This window comes from Cupressus sempervirens, chromosome 2 (assembly GCF_028749045.1).
Source record: "Cupressus sempervirens isolate cs-2001-9-10 chromosome 2, ASM2874904v1, whole genome shotgun sequence".
In the NCBI taxonomy this organism is placed as follows: Eukaryota; Viridiplantae; Streptophyta; class Pinopsida; order Cupressales; family Cupressaceae; genus Cupressus; species Cupressus sempervirens.
Genome location: NC_143119.1, coordinates 116444905 through 116463348, shown reverse-complemented (window position 1 = coordinate 116463348; position 18444 = coordinate 116444905). Strand labels below are relative to the sequence as shown.

Here is an 18444-nt window from a genome sequence, read left to right as displayed (position 1 = left end):
GGATGCATTTTTGTATCTAAGAGGTAAGTTAGGGGTCATTCCCTTATCTAAAGCTCACTAAAATGAAGTTTTAATGATGCATCAATAGGTATCTAGTTGAAGATCTTTTAGTTGATGCAGAATAATCATATAAATATTGCATATGAATCAGTACATAAGGTACATTACTATTCATTTGGTTTGTGTTGTCTTTGGCATGTGTTGTCAAAGAGGGAGAGTATATTGTCATATCTTTCTGAAATTTGATTCTGTTTATGAAAAGTTTGATTTTTGTATAGAAGCTATGTAATTCCTTCACAGAGGGAGGTTACTGTATTTGAGAAGTTTGTGGAATGAAATGTAAGAAGGAGAAGCATTCTGTCAGAAAGAGACTTGTTTTCAAATTTCATTCTACTATGACATGTTGTGTTGCTATCAATGCTAAAGAGGGAGATTGTTGGATACAATTATTCAATTATGTGTTGTCTTTGATATTACACAAATGTCATATCAGTTATCAGTTAGAGTCTACCGAGCTTAGTTGGTCAGCAAGACAAAAGATAGAGTCTATCAAGCTCACAAGGTTAGAGAAGAAAATTATAGATTCTACCGAGCGTTTCTAGAGGTTACACTATGAAGATAGTTTCTACCGAGCTCACTCGGGTGCTGAAGGCTTCTATGGCAGAAATTAGTTTCTACTGAGCTAGCAAGGTCAGTAAAGGAAAGTTAGTTCTTATCAAGTTCACTCGATCTCCAAAGAATTTTACAGTGTTTACCGAGCTTCACTTGATTAACATTGGAAATCATTTTTTGGAGCAGTGTTTATCGAGTAGGGTCAGCCAATGAAGGATTTCATTGTTTTGGGAAATAAAGTTTATTTGTTTAATGTAATATTTGTAGCTGACTGATGTATGGTTTATTGGTAAATGTAACTTATAATTGCACCGACTTGATAATCTGTAATGTATAAATAAAAGGTAAAGTTGTGTTTTCTAATGTATGGATGGATGAATGAATGAGCGAGCATGCAAGTGAGTTGATTGTGTGAAGAGGAAGGGTGAGAAAATTTTAGAAGGATCAGATATCCTTGAGGAGCAACAAATATTTATTCGACCTATGAGGATCTAGTGAAGTAGAACAAAGATTTGTATCAAAAAAGTTCAGTTGCATCTCATTCAGGTCACTTATTGTTACTTTCTCAAAATTGTAGCAGTAATTCCTAAATCTCCTAACAGAGTTGGTCTAACAGCCATTTTGTAAATCCTCTAACAAGGTGGACAGTTCAACTGAATTGTTCTAAATACCTCTGACCAGGTCACTCTTAATAGGGTGATTAAATCCTCTAACCAGGTCACACCTAATAGTGTGTTTTGTAACCTTTAACAGGGTTGGCTCCAAACATGGCTTACTTCAGAAGAGTGAAAATTGGTAGCTAGTTACTTGGTGGTTTTTCCCATATTGGTTTTCCACGTTAAATCTAGTGTCTCTTGTGTTCATGTTATTTACTTTTGCATGCATGTTAATAATTGTGAATGCTTAAAGATCAGTAACAAGTTAATCTACTGAGTTACAACATTTATCTATGTGGCTACCTAGTGACATCAGTAACTAGTTATTTAAGACATCTAAGGGATTTGTGGATTTGTTTTTTTGGTAACTGATTCACCAACCCCCCACCCCGCCCCCCCCCCCCCCCCCCCCTCAGTTACTCCATTTATATTTCCAACATTCACCACTTGCACCAATATGCTCTATACTTGCATAACCCATGTTTTGTATCATAGTTGTCCCTTTACTATACATTTGTTTAATAGAATCACTTGTTTAAAGTTTAACAATATGCTTGGTTGACCTAGGATCCTAATTACCTTGAATGTCTTCATCAAAGTCAGGGTCCTTCTGTCTTTGACTATCACTGTCATTGCAAGTTCCAAATTGATATACTACAGATGGATGCATATATTCTAATTGTAGGAGTTGATAAAATCCAACTCCACAGTATGCCAAGATCACTTGCATGCAAATAGCTTTGAAACCAAAGGAGCAAGAGCTTGAAGCAAACAATGCAAGAGAAAATATTTCACAATAGGAAAAATAATTTTTTTATGTGAATGGATGAATTTACAATGAGAGAGAAACCACTTATAAAGGCCTCAAGGAAGCTTGTAGAACAAGCTGGAAGGTGGTGGAAGATAAGGTTGACAACCAAGCACTCTTCCACAAAAAAGTGGAACATGCTAGAAGGGAATAAACTCCAGTGTTGTCAACAAATCATCACTACAACTATTAACTACATACATTTACCTAAGTAAGTTTAAGTAATAAAATAATTAATTAATAATTATTTAATTATTTACTCTAACACCCCCCCTTAAGTGCAACATAGGGAAATTCCTTAAACTCGCAAAACTAAGATGAAATGCAAAATGGGTCCTAACAATAAGGCCATGTTAGGTACCCATGTACAATGCAAAGAAATGCAATCTCTAAAAATGGGGAAAGAGGGAAAAGCACATGGGAAAAATGCTCTCCCAAAAAGAGGTAAGAACCTAGTGAAGGACTGAAAAAGCCTCCAACTAGAGGAATGTCCCATAAAATAGGAACAAAGAGTGATCATGAAGAGCATCACTGAAGCACGAAGAAGCCGCAAATTTTGCCATCAGAAAGAAACTGCTGATCTAAATAACCTCCATGGAAGAAGAAGGCATGAACTGAACGTGTCTATATAGTAGATGATCCATCTCACCGAAATGCATAGGTAGCCAGCCACTACAATCACCTCATATATAGGATCAACCACTGAATACATAGCTCACACTATCGAACCATCGAACCACAGATGCATTAGAACAACATAATAACTCCCCCTTAATGCAGACGGAGTGAGATGGTAGGCAACTGTGAAGGTGGGCCAATATTCTCTACAGACAGAACCAAGAACGACGAGAGAGGGGAAGAGGTACAAACACCTATAAAGACACGATCACATCGACTCTGCATGGGGCAAAAAAAGGAAGAAGGCACAAAAGTGGCAAACAACTATCCCCCCATGGTGCTTTATAAAAATAGTGCAAGTACAACTATCTCAAAACAACATTCATGAATCCAAAATGCAAGAGTGACACTTTATCTCAGTGCGTGTACATAAAAGTGCTTACAAATGATAGCTACAATGATCAGAAAAGGAAAAAAGATGATACAAAAGATAGTATAGCCCAAAAAAAAAAGATCTATTATGTTAAACCCTCTTTCTCCTTTTTTTCCAAATACTAAAAAAATGCTCTTCCTCTCAATTGAAGAAAAAATCACAAACAAACTAGGGTTTGTGTCTCCGGATTGTGGCTTCAAAAATCCTTCAGCCAAGAAGCAGTAGGGAGGCTCTGATACCATGTAGGAGTTGATAAAATCCAACTCCATAGTATGCCAAGATCACATGCATGCAAATAGCTTGCCGAAGAGAAACCAAAGGAGCAAGATCTTGAAGCAAACATTGCAAGAGAAAATATTTCACAATAGGAAAAATAAAATTACTATGTGAATGGATGAATTTACAATGTGAGAGAGACCACTTATAAATGCCTTAAAGAAGCTTGTAGAACAAGCTAGAAGATGGTAGAAGATAAGGTTGACAGCTAAGCACTCTTCCACAAAAAGGTGGAACATGCTAGAAGGGAACAAACTCCCATGTTGACAATAAGTCATCACTACAACTATTAACTACATGCATTTACCTAAGTAAGCTTAAGTAATAGAATAAATAATTAATAATTAATTAATTATCAACTCTAACACTAATAATTGATAAAAAAAATTCACCCTCCTCAATTTCCTTAAATTCTGCTGAGGTCTTTTGTTCACCTATTTTTTTCCTCATTTTCCAAAAATTATTCATTTTAGTTTGATACCATAATGTGGATCTGCATGCCTCTTTAATTGCTTTTTGCATAGAACTCTTAGAAGGTTGAGATGCTTTATTGTAGAAATTTAAGTATGTCAGAGGCTTTGATTTGTGTGACTCTGATATTTGCAATGCCTTAATTTGGGATGACAATTTTTGCATTGAAATATTATTCTTTATTGCATGTTTCTCCATCTCTTTCTTAACCTCATCCCATGAATCCATATTTTTAACTTTTCTATCAATGGCATCTCTTGATGTTGATATTTTCTTGCAGAGTTCCCATTGGCAATAAGTCTTGTTTTTATTATGTTCAGTGGATCATAATTCTAGTGACTGACAAAATCAAAGCTAAAAAATTTACTAATTCATTTGCCACTTTGAAAGCCTTTCTCCCAAATGTGAGGCCTTCAATTACAAAAGGAAAGGAAGGAAATATCATTTTCTTTTGTTGTCCATTGAAAAGTTCATTTGCGCTCTTTATCTGTCATACATATTCTAGTGCAAAAACCTTTTCTATAACATGCATTGGAAGTATGCACAGTTCAACTATTGAATTGTAAAACCTTAACACAATGTAGTCTTCCGTGAAGAACCAGTCAACTAATTGAATTTGACTTCCCAGTTGAATGCAATCTTTACAAGACACAAACAATCTAGGCATCAAAGTGCTTGTGATTTTTTGGTAAATAGGTGCCAAAAAGAAGTCTAAAAAATGGTTCTAGTTATTATTGTTACCAGTCATCCTCATCTTATGTGTCCACTTATATACTGGACTTGGAGTCTCTAATTTCTTTTGAATTTTTTCATCAAACTTATAGACCTCAATATCAAGCTTATTATTCTCAGTCTCAAATATTGGGTGATGCTTTGATAAAATAACATAGCACAAGTAACTTGTGAACCTAAATGTCTTCATCTTGCCTGTATTTGTACTTTGTTTAATCATTAGTAATTTGTTCTTGCATAGATTCAACAATGTGTTGAACATAATTACATCTTACTTCTACCTTCTCAACTGACTGACTTTGACAATGGATATTATAAATCATTTCAAGAACACTGGCCCTCACTTCTTTGTTATTGTCCAATCCCAAATAAAAAAAACAAAGAAATAGTATTTTGAACCCATGGCACAAAAATATCATATTGATAAGGAGGCTTATGGTCTATGTCTAGTGTAACAATAACACTAGTATGATTAGTATATGGTTTTGAGTTTATTAAACCCTTAATATATGAATTTTGAAATTTAAATCTATCCAAGTTTTTCCTAAGTCTACATTGTGCTAGTTTATCCAACTCAATGCACTCATTAAAGCTTTCTGGTTTAAACCCTTTCCCTAGGTCTAATAGAGTGAAAAATTCACTCTCAATTATGTATAAAATTTTCTCCTGAGTATTTTGGTTTACAATTGCCTTTCTATTTTCATCATAATTCTGAGTGCATAGCATTACAATCTCAGGGAAAGGGAATGCTTTAGGTACAACAAGGTTTGCTAATCCACTAACCAAAGCAGCTAGTTTATTTATATGTGTGCCAATACTTTTGTTATATTTAAAATAATTTCCCCACTTATGTGGATCTTTCCCTTATTCAACAATGAATGTCTAATTCCCATGATTTTCAAATATCCATAGATAACAAGATAAAAATAGCATGATATTCATTGGTGAAACCTGGGGTTTGTAGCACTTGCCTGAGTTCTATAAGGTCTTTCTTTTCCTTTTTTCTTGCACTCATACTAGAGGTTTTTGAATTTGTTTTGCCCATGCCTGCTACTGGTTATGACACAAAATTCTTCTTCAAGCCCTAATTAAAAAGATTGTAAAGAGTAAACCTAAGATAGTAAGATTTCTATTTTTGCAATTGCACTACAAAAAAAATTTAAAAATTAAAAAACCTGGAATTAAGATTTGAGATTCGATAATATTGGTGCTAGTAGATACTTAGATAATTGGTGTTGTCCTATGATACTCAAGTTTTAGAATTTTGTTCTTTAAAACAAAAATGGAATTCAATCACAGTCTTTGAAAAGTTGAAATTTGAAAACCTTATAGTATTGAACTCTCGAGAACTCTAAACTTTATAGTCTAAAAACATAAAAGTAAAATTTTAATGGTTAAAAGTTAAGACATAAGTAATTAACAGTTTAAAGAATTGTACTTTGTACAATGTACGTGTGAGTTGTTGTCTTCAATAATGTACATAATTATAATAATAAAAAGTAATATTTAATTACATAATACATTTGAATTTTGTACATTTAAAATAAATTAGATAATAAAAATCAAACTTAATAATCAATGCTCCCCACCTGATATGATTTTCGGGTCAATTTGTGGAATGTTATTGTTGTTGTCAATAGTCATCTAGAATTGTGACACTTGTCACGAACATGTGTCCTTGACACGTGTCACAATTCTGAATGTTTCTTGACAACAAAGGAAAGGAAAGGAGGTTTTATAGTCCACGACACTATGCCATAGTTTTTGGGTTTACATATGGTGATAGTGATATGGGACTACTTCGTATTCTTTTTCGAGAGGCGCTTGGTGCTACAAACGAGGCGTACATACCCTACCCCCAAGTGAGATTTGAACTTGTGACCTCTCTTTCAAGAGTACAAGTTCTCCACCACTAGGCCAACATTCCCAAAATTCATCTTGGGTCATCAATCTTTCTTTTATTTAATAATCAAGATTAACTAATAACAAAGACTAAACATAATAATAAACACTTTATCGAGCATTGCAATAACTAGACACGTGTCACAATTCCAAATGAATCTAGGCACATGGGAAAACATTCCCCAAATCAATTTGAAATTCATCTCGAGCCATCGATATTTCTTTTAACCAATGGTCAGACATAATTATAAGAAAGAATCTTGGACTACACACATCCCGATTTCAGATATAAATAGAATTTAATTTAGATCTTTTAAAATTTGGCTTGAAATAGAGCCACGGTTGTTGATCTATCGTTCATTGAATGATCTAGATCAATTTGTTAAACCTTTCACATAACACATATTAAATTATAATTATCTTATTGTTGCACAATGCAAACTAAAATTTATATCACAAAGTATAGTAACTAGTTGCACACATTTTAACTAAATGATTTAATTAAAACATACAAATTATTTGAATTTGCTGGCAATTTCCAAAATCCCTGATTTGGATTAGAATAAAATTAAATGTGTAAAATTAATGAAACATCAAATTTTTGAAAATATAAAATTATAATTTAGAAATTGTAATAGTTCATCGATCAATAATTGTTTGATAATGATAACTTAATTTAATAATTGTAACATTTTTACTTAATTACAAATAATTTAGATTATAATCAATATATGCTAAATTGCTTCAGCTTGATAATGATAACTTAATTTAAATTTTAATAACCATGGCATTTTTCATTTAATTAAAAATATGATAAAAATTTAAAATATTATGATGATCATGATATTTAAATAAATTTCGATTTGAAAATAGGAAGCAATGAATTAATAAATTAATATTCAATCTTTTATGTGAACATTTATATATAATTTATAATTTAAACTTTTTATTTGCAAATCAAATTTAAATATTATTTATACAATCTAATTTGCATGATCATGAATCATGATGTTACATGTATCATAAGTTTACCTTTAACAAACTATTTTTTTATTAATTTAATATTTTAAAATAAATTAGTAATAGTTATAACTATGAACTACAAAATTATAAATTACAATAATTAATAATTATTATTATATAACTTGCATGATCTTGGCCCCTCCATTCATATATTATTGAAATTTACAAGCCATACATATATAACTATTACAAATTTTCAATTGAATATTTTTTTACTATAAATCATTAATCAAATGTGAAACCATAAAGGGATTGTTGAAACTATTTTTTTGTTTCTAACTGGTAACAATTAATTTTTTATAACAGAGTCATAGACTAACATTTGAACAATGCATTGTGAAGCTAAAAATAGAGTCGTAGACTAACAGGAACAATGAATTGAGAAGCCAAAAACTATTGTTTTTCATTGATTTGATTTGAGATTGCACAATGTATAGATTCATAGAATAGATATTCAAAATAGCTAATTAAATGAGCCTAATTTTACAATTTTTTAATTTAAATTCAAGGTGAGGCCCAATATGAAGTAACCGCTAATCATTTTTATAAAAAACAAATACCTTAAAAACATTTTTTCGCCCAAAGGGCAAGGGTCAAGGAAACAAGAAACAAGGAACAAGGAACAAGGAGCATCAACAAGCTAAGGGCTTGAGGCCTTCAATTAGAAAGGTCTTCAACCCCCTTCATGAGGAATCTTTTGGAGATGATAATGTTGTTGAACTTGCGCAACCATGTGAAGTCGGTGTCGTTGACATCGTCCAACAATAACCACTTCCATACAAAATCCCTCCTAAGCCCATGTGCCCACTTTCGATGGCGAGTCAATTGGCTCCCATTCATGTCAAGCATGAAGGGATGCTTCTGTATAATGCTCCCTATGCCTTGCTCCCAACACTTGTCTCTTACATTTGCAAAAGGGATGCCAATGTCTGACCCTAGTACCTGCTCAAGCAATACAAGAAATTTGGTGTCGTCTTCTATAAACATTTCCTTAAAACATTACATAGAAGCATCAAAATGTCTACTTGATTGTATTTAAGGTCGAGAAGAGACTCAAGAAAGTGGAAGGTAATATCTGTAGACACACAATACCTCTTCTTATTTCTTAAGAATTCATGGCCGAGGACCATGAACAAAGCATAGTGGAAAAAAATACATGTGGCATCTTCCTTCCAAACCATTACTAGGAAATCCTTAGGTATCATGCCCAAAAAGGGCTTTTGTAGACCCATTGTGGTGCATTTCAACCGAGTTGGTGTATCCATGACAATTACAAACCTAAGAAACTCTGCAAACCAAATTGAGAATTTGAGAAATGCTAGTGAAAGAGGAATTGAAGAGACTCTTTAATAGTAGTTGCATTAATTTGTTTGCAATCTTTAATATCTTTTATTTTGCTATTTCTATCAATTTTCAAGTGTGGGAAATGTACTCGCATTAATGTTAGAAAGTCAGAGTGCCTGCCAAGATGGCTATAAATGGAATGTAATAATTGTAACTGTCAGTACCACATTTATGATTTTAATCTTGATATGATGCTCACTACATTCCAGTTAATGGTTTCTGTGCAAAACTTGCCATGTGTCTCCATTCCAGAAAATTTGATGCGACTCGAGGCCTTTTCAAGCAATTGGCCTCGAAACACATCTTTTGTCATTGATCTCTAATTAATTAACAACTGATAAAACTAATGTATTAAAGATACCAAAGTGACAGTACACAAGTTGGTAATGGTGATGCTGACGTTATTAATAATAGATAGTACACTAGTTAGTACACTTGGCAACCATAAAAGCCTTAAAGGTCACTAGCCAATACACTTGGCAAATTTGCTTTCAGATCAAATAATTTTTCAGTTTACCACTAAAGATTAGCAAAGACCATTATTATTCATTTTCCTACAAAACAAATAATTTGCCTCTAACATTACAAACTCATTTTTGGCAAGAAAAAAAAAACCATCATTTATTTATCTGTTAGCAAGGAAAAAAAAATTGTCACATTTAAAATGATTTTTGTTAGGGCAAGAGAAAATTGCCAACATATAATATCTTATTTCCCTACACAGAACAAAAAAATAGCCCTCTGAAAATTTTCCTGTTGATAAAATGTTGGATTCACTAGCATTTTAGGCATTTTTTCGGGAGGGGTTTCTTAAAGTTATCCTTGCTAGAAGAGTGTGAGTTTCATACTCATCTCCACTTAGGGAAGGTGATGGCTTTATGTTTGCTTCAATTTTATCCATATTACATTCCATTTAATTTGTCTTTGTTGTCAAGAATTTACTTTTGGTGGTGGATTAATGAATGTGATCAAATTATTTATGTGCCAAAGGATGAATTTGTCTCACATGTGCGTATGAATGAGTATGACTTGCGATTCTGATGAATTCTTTGAAATCTTATTTTATTTCCTTAGATGATCTCATTTGAATAATGTGAATTGTAGGTTTCTATTTTATGCAGTTTTCAAGTTTTAAAGATTATATATGTTTCTTCTTTATGAAAGTTTACTCATGGTTGATGTTCGTAGGGTTTAGATTCTAGTTATTTCCTTTAAATCTCTTATTAGGCTACATCTTTTGCTATTTTCTTGAAATATGAAGGTAGAAGTAGTTTGGTAGTATTAATTCTAGTTTGTTAAAATTTATTTTATTTGCAAAGTTTCATGTTCCAAATATTCAAGAAATCCAAAAGAATAAGTCAATCACAACTTTTTTAGTTTCTAGTTCAACGAACTAACAAAGGCCCACCACGTGTACCTACACATTAATCTTTATTGATTTACCCATTGCGATTGTAACCCAATCATATGAAACAATATGAATGATTCTCATTGCTCTTTCAAGAGAAGGATTTTTTTTATCCCTTTCATTGCACTATGTTAACACTATGGTCAATAGTAGTAATAGTGCACCATTATTGGAGCTTTTTTGCAAAAGTTGCATAATTACTAGGACGTTTGTGTAAAAGTATTGGATGAGTTGCATAAACGTTTTGGTTGTTTAAGTGAACACTTAGTTTGCAAAAGGGACGATGTTTGAGCCGACACTTTAAAATGACCACTTTTTAACCCTTCGACACTTAAGGATCTCTGTAGGGAGCACTACTAATACCCAAAAGCCAAAAAATATTTTTTAAGTACCACAATAAATTGTCCAAATTCAATGTGTATAGTTTAGGCTCCACAAGTGCATGAGATTAGCTATAACTATCGGTACACTTCCCCCATCTATCAATAGAAGATTTTATATCATCAAAAAAAAATAGCTATCTAATTGTCAATTTAATTGAGTTGAGGGGTACTTTTTTTTGACTAATAATATATGCACATGATACTTACAAACAAGAGTTGATTTCTAATACACTTATAGAAAATCCTTCTAACTTCAGCAAACCAATAAAGACACTCGAACAAGAAGTTCAAATATTTAAACCCATATTCACTATAAATAAATGGTAGGTGTGGAACAATTTTAGGGTTAGGAGTTGGGTCGGAGGGGCATTGTTTTATCACAAGTCTATGAATTCGTGCAAGTCACTCGCTACGAACTTGTGGCCTTCATACGTTACGAAAACCTCTCACCTAATTATTCATACGTTTGAACCCTAAACACCTACATTCTTTAGCCACTTCCCAAAACTAAAACGTTGTATGTGTATTTGTAACTTGTGAACTAGTATTCAAATCTTCTGCACCTAATTCAATGTTGGGTGTATTCAAAGCCTTAAGAAATTTGTGGAGTTTGCTTAATTAAGAAACCCACCAACACCCTTGTTATTCCTACTCATGATGTCGCTTGTTTTTAAGTATGATTTGACTTGTGTGTCCAAACAAAATTGTTGGTGATTGAAAAAAATGGCATTGTTATATGTGACAACCAAAACCAGTCACTCACCAACTTAGGTGTGTGACAAAATCCATTTGCAAGTTAAACTCTCGTGCTCGTCTAACCAACATTGACCTAAATAATGATAATGCAATTTGATGTAATTGAAAGCAAAAAAGAAAAAGTAATGCTTGGGGAAAGAGTAGGAAGTTATCATGTGTCTCGGTTATAGTTGATTAAACCCAATAGATCAATTTTTTAAAATTAGTAATTAACTCAATCTTAAATTTTAAATTTTATTGGTATCAATAATTAATGATTATTTGGACAACATTCATCTTTGATATTGATAAGTTAAGCTTATATCCAAACAAAAGAAAGTGTACCGTCTTTGATATCGAGTAGTTAATTTTGATAAGAAAGACAAAAGAAAGTGTATTGTGATGCATTCATGCATATGTATGAGATCAATTGTGCATTTGTTTTCAAAGCAAATGAGCAATTGGACGATAAGGAATATGATTTAGATGACACTTTGAAATGACCACTTCTCGACACATTACATATCTCACATCATTCGTCATTACTACCTAGAAGTAGAACAATAACTTTAGGTAGTTAAGTTGCATAAGAAGACAAAACAAAAATTGTGGAAACTCAATGTGTTGTGTTTGAGAACTTAGTTCAGCTACATAACCCAAATAGCATGTAACCCATGCATGCATAATGAATCCCATGATTGTTTTTAAATCAGTAATGGGTTGAAGTCTTGAGTATTATTTATTTATTTATTATTATTTGTTGAAATTTATTATTATTATGTATTAAGCTCGAGTTGACTCAAACCCAAGACCTCCCGAATGAAAGGCTCACAATTTACCATTATGTTGTATGCTCCTGCATAACATATCTCATAACATTAGTCAATACTACATAGAAGCAAAACAATAGCTCTAGGTGCTTTATTTGCATAAGAAAATTGTCAAAATTTTACTGTATTGTTTAAGAACTTAGATCAACTATACAACTTAATAGCACATAATTATTTAGACATTTGCACATAAGTACTAGTTCACTTGCATATTTTTTTCATTTTCAAAGCAAATGAGTAATGAGACAATAGGGACATGTTTCAAATGACACTTTGAAATGACCATCTCTTCATGCCTGTATGCATTATAGATCCCATGACATTTGTTTTTACTACCCTAAGTCAGGGCAATAGCTATAAACAACAAAATCGCATAGAAACCTCACAACGTTCATCTTTACTGTCTAGAATTCATTTTGAAATGACAATTTCTTTACTCTTTCATACACTCTAATCCCACGACATTCACTTGACTACCCGGAAACCAAAACAACAACTATAATCAATGAAATCACACAAAAACCTCACAACATTAGTCTTTACTACCTAAATCACATACAAAGATATCACATGCAAAAATAACCAAACAAACACATTAAAATCCAATATACTATTTATACCAAAAACAACCACCACAAAATAGTTGAAAATAAAAATATGATCTACGACACATTTGAACAACTCAAAATGCAACTCTATAAAGTTAAAAGTTTTTAGTGGTACACATTTTCAAAGTTGAATGTTAAAATTGTATGTATGGGTTAGGTTAAGGTAAGGTAATTCTTAGGTTGTGATTGACTGTACCTCTTAAGCGAAAGGCACTATTTATGCTGGTTGTACCTCTCACTCCAAAGACACTATTCAAGTAGCAATTTATTGGCGCTTTAGTAGAAAACATATTGCTAACAAACAAAATAACAAAAAGGTATGAAAATATGAAGGAAAAAGAGCAACCAAGTAGAAATGATGTAGGAGCATTGCATATCCCAAAATAATACAAGTGGCCCCCATTAAAGAAAATCCCGGAGCATGTGGTGCGTGGGAGAACGACAAGCGATTAACGTGTTGTCATCGTCAATCCACATCTACCTGTCGCCGTCACCGTCCGCCGTTTGCCTGCTTCGTTGTACCTGTCGCCGTTCACGGAATTGACGGCGATAGGTCCCGTTCCGTTAGGTTGGACGTTGGAAGTGCCGCCTCGGAACACGTTACTTTGTTGCGGGTCCCACCACCTTCCACCGTTTCGGCGTGGCAGGGAATCAAAACCGAGGGTGGCTAACCAGAGTTAAGGCTTGTAGTTGAGGGTTTGTTTCGTCATGCGCTTTCCGTGACGAACCTGCCAGAGTTTGTGCCACGTAAATGACGCTGGTTTGGTACGGTCCGCCTTAGCTTGAGTGCTTAAATTTGACGGGTAGTTTGGCCCGTTTTGGAAAAACTGTTGGTCTGTTGCTGCCATACAAGTGGCCCTGCACGTCATGTCCACTCACGCGATGTAGTCAACTATGATACGCTTTTATTTTTCAACTCCTTACAACTTTATTTTTATATATTGAGGTTTGCTTGACCAAAGTTAGGCATTTTGAAATAGGAAAATTATTAATTTTTTATTTGTATTTAAAAATATATAATGTTAAAAATTATTTACTTGAGGGTAATTTGTTTTGATTGAGTGATACATTTGTTTGATGTTGTGTTTTTAATCATATTCTATTAGGGGAATAATGAACACTTATAAAAAGTTCAAAAAATTGATTGCGAAAAAAACCAAAATGTTAGATAAACATGTCTCTTCTCCTATCTATTATTACATCGTGTGAGATTTTAAGAATGTGTGATCCATTTTTTTAACATTTGAGATCTTGTGTGATTTTTTCTTTTGTAGAATCTTAATGAAAAATTGTGAGTCCCTAGCAGTTAATAAATAATAATAATTAACAAGTGCCACATAGTATGTAATTGCCATAATAGTTTAGAAATTATTTATAATATAATTTTCCTATTTGATTCAATATTGTAAATAATTATAATATTCTTTTAAAAATTAATTTTAGTGCTAAAAAAATTGTTTTAGTATCACAATTTTTAATTAAAAATTAATATTAAAACTAAAAAATTAAAATAGTAATAAAACATATGTAAGAAGAGAGAATATTACTAAATAAAATTTCAATATCATTGCTAAAAATTGCTAAATTCTCCTGGACCACGTTCCTTATCCATGGTGGATTCTTCGTGAGCCTTTCAACTTTACCTATAGACCAAGAGCCTTTTAATATTAATTAAAATTTTGAAAACAAGCTTATTCATATTTTACACATCCACATTTGTAGTGATAATAAAAACTCTAAAACTGCGACAGTCCTAATCAAAATATAAAAATAATTTTAAATAGTACTTAAAAAAAATACTTAAAATTTAGAATTCTTCTAATATCATACTCGAAGAATTAATATTATACTAAAAATAAAATAATTATAGGATTCCGAACTCGAAGCACCAAACAGATATTTTGGCGAGTAGTAAAAATCTGCAAGACTTTAAAAGTGCGTTGCGTCAAGTGGCGGGCTCACCTACCGAGGAAACGGATATTTTGTTTCCCTGACAGAGCGGAAAAGGCCATACAGGATAATAATAATATTAAATAATAATAAAGAATAGCTTGACGTGCCGATAAAGGCAGCTTAGCTGTTCAATTTTGCCGGTCGTACAACAGCTAACTGCGGTGGGCCCCACCACGCAGGGACATTTTGACAACCAATCAAAACAGTTTTAACACGTATTCCAAGGGGAAGTGCAGGTCCCACCACTCAGATAGAGTTCGTTGACGGGGACTCCTGCCACGTGTCACCTTCCGAAACATCTTCTGCATGCGCGCTTTATGAGCATTACGGAAGATATGCCCCTTCATCATCCATTCGTCCGACTTCTCGCCCTTGTATACTTTGTGTATATATATCCCCCCGCCTCGACTCTCCTTGCGTGTATACTTTGTGTACATATAACCCCCGCCTCGACTCCATTTGTGTGTGTATATATACATACCTACAGTGGCCCAACCTCCCTTGTGTTTCCATTTTAATGGCGGACGAGGATTTGAAAGCTTCCAGTTCCAGCCCTCTCGGCAAGAGAACGAGAGGAGAAGAAGAAAGGAAAGAAGATGATGAAATCGAGTCTACAAATGGCGAAGAAATTGATGTCGTACCAGAGGCCAAGCGGATTTGCAGCGGGCCTGCGGAGGACGCAGATCTCATGGCGCTGCTCGACAGAATCGAAAGAATGGACGAGTATGCGGTGACGAATTCGGCGGACGAAGAAACGAGCTTGAAGGATTCTTCGTCCTCTTCTAACGGCGATGAGTTCAACTGTAACCTCGTTTTGGACGCTGCAGATGAGCTTTACATGAATTACTTCGATTTCTGCGACGAAGATTTAATGGCCACTTATTCTGCGACTAATTATGGCCTCCTAAATGACTATATCGAGGTCTCGGGGGCCTTATTGTGGGAGGACGATATTTGGCAGGTGAAGGACGCCGCTTCTAATGACCTTTTTTCGACTCAGGTTCGGGATGGCTGATGATGATGAAGAACCAGAGCGAGCTGCTTGCATTTTATGTTTTGTGTTTTTTTTCTTCTTTTCCTTAAAAAAAAAAAATTACTGAATCGTTGTAAATTTGTACAATGAATGGCGAAGAAGGATGTGATTCTGACACCAGAACGATCCTAAAAAAATGTAATCTTTAGGGTTAAGAAAATATCACCTTCTCAAATCTAGGGTTTCTATTACTGTGTGTAAATGAACAACTGTCTTTGAATGTCGTTCACGCCTTCAACTAATTTGAAGCTCTTCAATACTGCAACTTGTCTCTTCATTAATGTTATTATTATTTTGTTAGCCTGTAATCTCAATATGCTTCATGAAATCAATGCTATTTGATTATACTCCACTGCCAGAGTAGGGTTTCTGTGCAGAATAAATTCTGCCAGTACATGATACGGCCATGTTCTTGTTTTTTAAGTCTTCTCTGTCACCCTATTTATCGGACAATTTTTTTGCTGTCGATCTATTTTAATCAGGTGTAAAGTAATAAAATGTAGAAAAATCGATCGAAATGCTTAGAAATGGTGAAAAGCAAATCAATCCAAATGTTTAGAAGTGATGAAATATTCCAGGGATTTTGTTACAGAGGTCAGAAATTGTATTGCATGGTTACTATAGTGTATTTGAAAATTGTGGCCCTCATAACTGATATGAGGAAGCAGATTCATTCCAGGCTCTTCGAAATGAACCTACGCCCTTCCTGAACTTGCCATGTGTACCGTTGTTCGTTTATATCGACAACCTCGATCTCCATCACGAGGAAAGGGCAACCCAAGGATGGTAGATTGTACTCGGCGTTTGAGGAGATAACTTCACCAATGCAAAATCCATATGGCTGGGATTGGTGGACAAATTTCAAAGAATGTTGAATATTAAGATATTCATAATGAAAATTAGATGTTTATAATAATAAATCATTTTTAAATTTTTTTTTATAAATATGAAATCAGAACATTTGGTTTATGTTGGCAAAGTTCTTCTAGTGGACATCTAATTTAAAAAAAATTAATTTAATATATATATATATATATATTTTCTAGAATGTATCTTAAAATAGTAAAAATATTGTGATCAAATTTGATACTAACTTATATTTTTAATAGTAAGATATTCATAATGAAAATTAGATTAGGTTTATGTTTATAATAAGTTATATGTTTTTTAATGTGATCTTTATAAAGGCATACATTTGAATCACTATCATCATCATAATGACTTTGCAAAATTCACACTAATTTTATTGTAACATTAAATTCAAATTAGAATATGTCGGATCTAAAATGTCAAATCAACGTCACAAATACAAATACTAGTGTTGGTATTTGCTCTGCAACAATCTTCCTTATTTTATGTGGTGTATTGTAATCCACTAAATTGCAATCTAAAAATTTGACCATGATAATGATAACTTGATAGACCTTGAGTGCTAGTTTGTGGAGGTCAAAGCATTTTTTCTAACAAGATAAGACCATTTTCTACAAATTGCATTAGATACAGAGATTAGTCAATCCAAACCTCTCTAGGAAGAAAATAAAGCTTTGCGGGATTACAATCTTCACAACAAACTAATTGTGAAAAAATAGGAGCTGGGTAAAAGTGGCCAAAATTTTGAAGAGCCAGTGGATAAAATTTCAGTAAACCGATTTCTAAAATATGCCTTTTAGAAGATAAATAATTTGATCTTTCCTCAACTATATTCTTTGAAGATCAAAATGATAAAATGTGTCATCAACTTTAATCATTCTTTGTCTCAACACTTTTATTCCCTTCTAAAATTTGGAAACAAAAAAAAAAATTTAATAAAAGAGACAAATTATATATTCTATCTCTTTCAATAAATATTAGGGATTCAATTAGTTTGATTTCTCATAATGACTTAAAAAAATTGATTTGACAAGAATATATATATAACAATATTGAATGAGAACATTAAACTTTCAAAGACCAATTTTTTTTTGGTACATTTTTCTTAGTTTCTTATAATATTGCAACTTCAGAAAGAAATTAGAAAAAAAAAACAATTTGCAATGAGAAGGATGAACATCAAAGTAGAATGTTTTTTTTTCAACAATATTTTGGGGCCCAAAAGAAATTTATTGTTATTTGATGAAATATAATAAGTCCTAAGTTTATAACATGCCAATATATAAATGCATATAATTCAAGTGTTGTAGAAATGATTGTATTATACTCTGTACAATCATTTTTTCATCTTTTCAATTTTTTTTCTAACTTTTTCCCCTTATTCATTTTCTCATAACGATCAAAAGAAAATGGTGGCATTATCCTTAGACCCTATAGTGACTTTACATGACAAATTGTAACAAATGTCATTCCTATTCTTTCTCTTGGTCCAATATCAGTTTTTGCTTTTTCAAGTGTCAAACCCTAAGATTTGTGTATTGTTAGTGCCCATGCCAATCTCAACGGTATTTGAGTGGTAGAACCTCTTTGTACAACACTAACAAGTATTGTTTTAGAATGTTCAATATCAAATGGCAAGCCAGAGTAGGCATCAAATTTTATCATGATATACAAGGGTAGTTCAGGTGGTATACTACCTGGCTTGTACACTACTTCCTCAGCATAACCCAAAGCTCCATTTACAAGACT

General features: G+C 33.0%; 1 protein-coding gene across 1 annotated transcript; it reads left to right on the top strand.

Annotated features, from left to right (window-relative positions):
* Positions 1-15188: 15188 nt before the first annotated feature.
* Positions 15189-16125, top strand: LOC149571296 (uncharacterized). Its single transcript, XM_089812848.1, has one exon. It carries the CDS (start codon positions 15310-15312, stop codon positions 15805-15807), a length of 498 nt encoding a protein of 165 aa, XP_089668974.1. The 5' UTR covers positions 15189-15309; the 3' UTR covers positions 15808-16125.
* The last annotated feature ends 2319 nt before the right edge of the window (positions 16126-18444 follow it).

Bases quoted from the DNA above. Each gene is read 5' to 3' on its own strand.
- LOC149571296 (XM_089812848.1), top strand. From the start codon at position 15,310: ATGGCGGACGAGGATTTGAAAGCTTCCAGTTCCAGCCCTCTCGGCAAG.